General features: G+C 40.7%; 1 protein-coding gene across 1 annotated transcript; it reads right to left on the minus strand.

The window, feature by feature from the left end:
• Nucleotides 1-851: 851 nt before the first annotated feature.
• Nucleotides 852-4018, minus strand: LOC119358869 (MLO-like protein 1). The gene is made up of 13 exons (XM_037625272.1): nucleotides 3863-4018; nucleotides 3487-3765; nucleotides 3201-3317; nucleotides 3052-3103; nucleotides 2853-2944; nucleotides 2684-2758; nucleotides 2515-2603; nucleotides 2341-2390; nucleotides 2151-2191; nucleotides 1753-1962; nucleotides 1524-1591; nucleotides 1386-1446; nucleotides 852-1174 (listed from the first exon to the last, which is right to left on the minus strand). The coding sequence occupies exons 1-13, from the start codon at nucleotides 3986-3988 to the stop codon at nucleotides 971-973; spliced, it is 1464 nt and encodes a 487-aa protein (XP_037481169.1). The 5' UTR covers nucleotides 3989-4018; the 3' UTR covers nucleotides 852-970.
• Between the last annotated feature and the right edge of the window lie 1341 nt (nucleotides 4019-5359).

The raw sequence follows: 5359 nt of genomic DNA on the forward strand, positions 1-5359 counted from the left end.
CAAAAACACGAAGATTCAATGGGGTGACCGGCTTGGAGGATGAAGCTAATTAAGAGGTAGGGTGTAGAGTTCGAGCAACTGAGAATGGGGAGGACCAATTGGATGATGCGAATGACAAAAGCTGAAGAAACAGAGCTGGCGGAGGACGCAGGTGGCAAATGGCGGCGGCTGGCGGAAACCTGGAGATGTCGGTGTCTGCCGGGATTGGAGGCGGTGATGGGCGACCGTAAGGGAGCAACGGCCGCAGAGCAGCTGCAGGCGAACAGGAACAACGAGCCGGACGTTTCAGCAGGAAAAAAAGGGCGGCAGCGGGATTTGGCGATCTGGACAACAAAACCAATTTGGTACTCGATCGGACTTGGAGAAATAAGATGAATACAATAGGAGAAAGAGGAGAATCAGACCCAAAAAAATCGATCATAAGACGATTTGTGTCGTCCGGAGGAAGATCTAAACCATAGCACTGATACCATGTTATGAATATGCGACTTAGTATTATCAGGAGGCTAAACCCATCATATATACAAGTACAAGTGGGAGAGCAAAGGCCAAAATACAGAAAGCCAAAAGCCATCATAAATATAACTCTAACATTTATGATTTTGTGCTTGGCAAAACTTCTATAAGTTATTTCTACTACTTCGCCGTAATTGAATCATTTATGTAACACCTATTGTTTGTTCAAGTGCATCATTTGTCATTCATTCAATGAGCTGGAAAAACCGTGCCATTTTACTATGCAACATTAGTTAATAGGGCATGTATTTGAAATTTTGGACAAGTCACGTAGAGAAGGTTTGCTGAGGGAGGGGTAGAGAAGGTGAGCAGTTTGTTAGGAAGAATTAATAATGTCTTGAACACATAAATAACTAGCATTATCAAAAGATATTTTTGGCCTCTAAAACATATATATTTACAATTGTCGAAATTGTTACTATATGACCCTTTGTAAAGCAATCAATGTACACAATTATAATAGCCTAGCGGTCCCTTGCTCCACTGATGAGTTGGCATGTGTATTTGTCATTTGAACTGCGCCACCATTTGCCTCGTCAATTGGCTCTGTAGTAATTTTATTTGGGTTTCTTGTGTGCCTCCGAGCCTTTTCAGCCCAGTTGACAAGGCCTTCAGTCACATTGTCATCAAATATAGTCTTCTTGAAAGAAGTACCCATCTACACAAAACGATGAGACAAAATCAGAATAAAATGATCGATAAGAAATATTTTTCTTACCATGTCAATAAAGACCTTTACAATGGTATCTATTTGTGAAAGCAAGCTTTGTGTTGCTCAAGAATGGCTACTTATAGGTAAATTTCAAGACAAAAGAAGCATTAAATCCCAACAAAACTACAATTTTATCAAGTTTATGAATTGAACTCACATGAGAGACGATAGCGTATAGTGGTAGGGTGCTGTAACCACAAAGGAGTTGGCAGATTACGCTGAAAGAAGGAAAAGTGATGAGTATGTTCTCAAGATTTCTCAACATAGTATTGCTATTATTGTGATTTCTATGTACCTTATGACAATTCGAGTAATAACATATGCTGGTTTCCCCATGATGCATGATTTAAAACCGTATGTCACCTGCAAGGTTGATAAATGCCAGAGTTAGTTCTACTTCCGTTCATTAGATTCCAATTTGGAACTAGCAAATCCTAAACTTATAATCTGTTTGAAGGTTATGACACTCTCTAATACTTCAAGTAAATTTGGTCGAGTACAACTAGATTATTTATTGTTCTTACCAAGAGCCAGAAGAAAAATGCAATTTCAAATGCATTTTGAAACAGGACGACGTGGATCAACAGAAGGACTAATTTAGGCCGGTGGAACCAGAAGAAGTCATCTGAAGGGGCAACTACTAAATCTCCTCGAATAGCTGTATGCTTCTGGGCAACCTCATAAGCCAATTCCGTAATGATGTGCTCCATCTTACTTCCTACCACAAGTAGCATCTGCCAAAAACAAATACATAAGTTGATGTCATGACCCTGCCCCTTTATTGGATCATCCGTAGTTTGAAAGGTCGTTGTGGAAGTTATATGAAGGCATATAATTATTATTTAGTCCTTAAAACAAGCATACATCCAGCGGAAGTTCCTTTTATGTATTTTTCTATAGATAGTAAATCATGTTTACTTACAATGAATGGAACCAAGGTTATCCAAATGTAGACATACCACCCTGCAATGTCGATAAACAAGAGTGGAGTTATTTTTCACATAAAAATATTGTCTAGTGAATGTAACCAAATAAAATTTTATAAAAATATTTTGCGAGAGTTTAACTCAATAAGAGTTATGTAAGTACTTATGGCCTTTAGTGATACATACCTTGAACATTCAATAGTAGGAATATCATCAGCATGGCCCAAAGGTACCAACTACATAAGCATAACATGGAGATCAATTCGATATTTTTCTCTATTGGTAATTGATATAGACATTGCAAATGATTTAGAAAAAAAGTAGGTCACATATTTTGTAACAATGGCATTGAACATTTACCTGATACCGACAACCTTCTTAAAATCAAACTCCAAAGCTCTAATCATGTAACTATAAAAGTTGAATTTTGGTGTCCCCTTACAGTGTTTCTGTGAAAAAGGAATGTAGCTTATATATAAATTTCTTCGATTCCACTAGCAGTATTTACTAGAAAATGTAGGTTGGTTACCATGATGAAACCAAGTCTCATTGTTGTGTAGTCCTCATCAGTGACTGATCCATAGAATTGTTTGAAGAAGGAGCACTAAAAAGATGATGAGTTGTCTTATACCCCAATTCCAAAGTAAATAACAAATGCATTTTGTTTCGATACTTAAGACATAAGAAAAAAAACATACCATCCAACCAAATATCCTCGACCGTTTTCTATGACCTTTAAAGTGGTCTTGAATAAATTTGAATTCTTGAACATGCTTGATCATTTGAGGTGCTGCAAGTTAGGACCCAACATTCATAAGCAGAATATAACACAACTTTATATTGAACAAAACTTGTGAAGTCATCGTTAGCTAAACTAGGGAAGTGTTTGCAACATACCACCACCATCATTTTCTTGGATCTTGGCCTCCCAATGTCGCCAATTTCTTGTCTGAACAACAATTAACATGGTAATTAGGACAATCATGATACACTAATTACGCGTTACTAACAAACCTCTAGTTGGACTTTTAGTTAGTACTATGTACCTGTGCAATTCCTAGAAGGACTGTAATAGCACTGAGAACGAAATGAGTGACTGCCAACACGAAGATAAATATGTGTAACTGATGAATAGCTTCAGATGAAAGTAGTGGAACTTTGCCCTGCATATGTCAAATGGTGTCAAATGAATCACTGGATAAGAATATCGTGGAACGGGTCAAATAGTTAAAGTAATAACAATATACCAGAGTTTTCGATCGACAAAGACCAGCAAAAAAAAAAGGAAAAGCATAGTATCATAGACAAAATCAAGCACCAATTCAGTTGTACCTTCTTGAGGCAGTATTCGTCGGAGGAGGCTCCTCCAGCCAGGAGGCGCCTCGCCCCACCCATCACGCCGGTGAACACGGCGCCGCCGAGGTGGTCCGTCTTGTGCGGCGGCGGCTTGCAGGGCAGCAGGTGGTGCATGGTGCCCGGGCTGACGCAGAGCTTCCCCATGGGGCCCTGGAACACGGTGAGCAGCAGCGAGATGAACCCCAGCAGCATCAGCTCCTCCTTCACCTTGAGCAGGGCCTCGTACAGCGGCTTCTTGCGGCTCCTCATCAGCCTCTGCATGGAAACGCGCGTGCCCAGAAGCTGTTCAGCTGATGGTCGCTTGGACTCGATGTGTGTCTCTCTCTCATGGTGGGGGCACGCAAGCACGTACCTTGCCTAGGCGGTGGAGCAAGCGCTCGAAGAGCAAGGAGATGATGACTATGACGGAGCAGACCGACGCCACGATCCATGTCGGCGTGAACTCGAGCGGCTTGGCTTTCCCTCCTCCGCCAGCCATGGCGTCCCAAACTGGTCAAGAACACCTTGTCGTAAGAATGGAGTGACAGGCAAGACCTGTTCTTGATCAATTTATAGATAGAGACTGATTTACTTACATGGTCATATTTGACTTGGCACGATCAGAGCAATCATATTCCAAGCTGCACACCAGAAAACAAGAAACAACCTGTTACCTTCCTGAATACTAGTGCTATTATTCCACTGACATGTCCCATGTGATCAATTACAATTATATTTATAGAGTGCTCTTCTATTTCGTTTCTTCATCACATTACAATTTTCGGTCTACCACACTACTATTAACGAACTGGAAACTCATTAAAAACTAGTTAGTCTGGGTTGTTTTGTATGATGTTTTTTTAGAAAGGAGGCACAAAACGGAAAAAGGGGATACATGCCAACAGGCCGGTTTCGTATGATGTTCCCAACTGTCTAATCGGATTTGATAATTTTGATTGAATTTAGTCTTTGTTGTTGGTTAATTTGTTGCCGAAATTCAGTTTTTGTAGTGTGGCTTTTGGTAACTTTGCTGTCTACAATGAGTCACTTTCCATTGCCGCTAAACAAGGAAGAGGTCATATATCCAAAATTTTCAAATTTATAGTCGTAACTCTAGTTTTTCTTTCTTAAAAATAGTTTTAAAGGAACTCAAGACCTAGCCCAGGTGCTCCCTCTCACTTTCGTCACACAAGCAGGTCGGAGGTCTTGGAAGTTTCAGCACAAAAAAAATGGTGTGTGTGTGTGTGTGTGTGTGTGTGTGTGTGTTTGCGAGGAACACAAAAAAATGGTGTTGATTAGCTTCTTCTTTTGTTGACCGGGTAGGGTAGTGGTATTATTTTAGCTTCTCTGAAAGTAAAGGCACCATTGAAGTATCTAGCTTTTCACAAAAGAAGAAACATTTCAATCTGCGACGCGGCGTCTACGAAATCAAAGTCGCCGCAGGACGCGGCGGTCAATCGTTGGGGGTGGAAGTCTGAAGCCTTTGGTTTTCAAATGCACATGCGTCCAGTCCTGTCCTGTGGGCAAGGTGCAGGTCCTGACCTAGCTAGTGCAGTCTATTGACTCGGCTGTGATTTAGACAACAAAGCCCCACGAAGATATATTTTAGATGTATGAAGTATGAACACATATGTAAGCGTATAACATTGTGGTCATTATGTGCACGAATATGCTACTAATTTGTTCAAGATTACACAAAGTGCAAAATAATTTGCATTAAATATCTATATTTGCTTCAGGGGAAGTGTTTAATTTATTAGGCAGTTTGCTGAGGGATGGGCCCGAGCGCAAACCACCTGATCCGAGAAAAACGAATTGGCCCCGTGGCATGGTGGTGCAGGTGCTGGCACACCAGCAAGGCGTGTCGTGT

Source organism: Triticum dicoccoides, chromosome 2A, assembly GCF_002162155.2.
Source record: "Triticum dicoccoides isolate Atlit2015 ecotype Zavitan chromosome 2A, WEW_v2.0, whole genome shotgun sequence".
NCBI lineage: Eukaryota > Viridiplantae > Streptophyta > Magnoliopsida > Poales > Poaceae > Triticum > Triticum dicoccoides.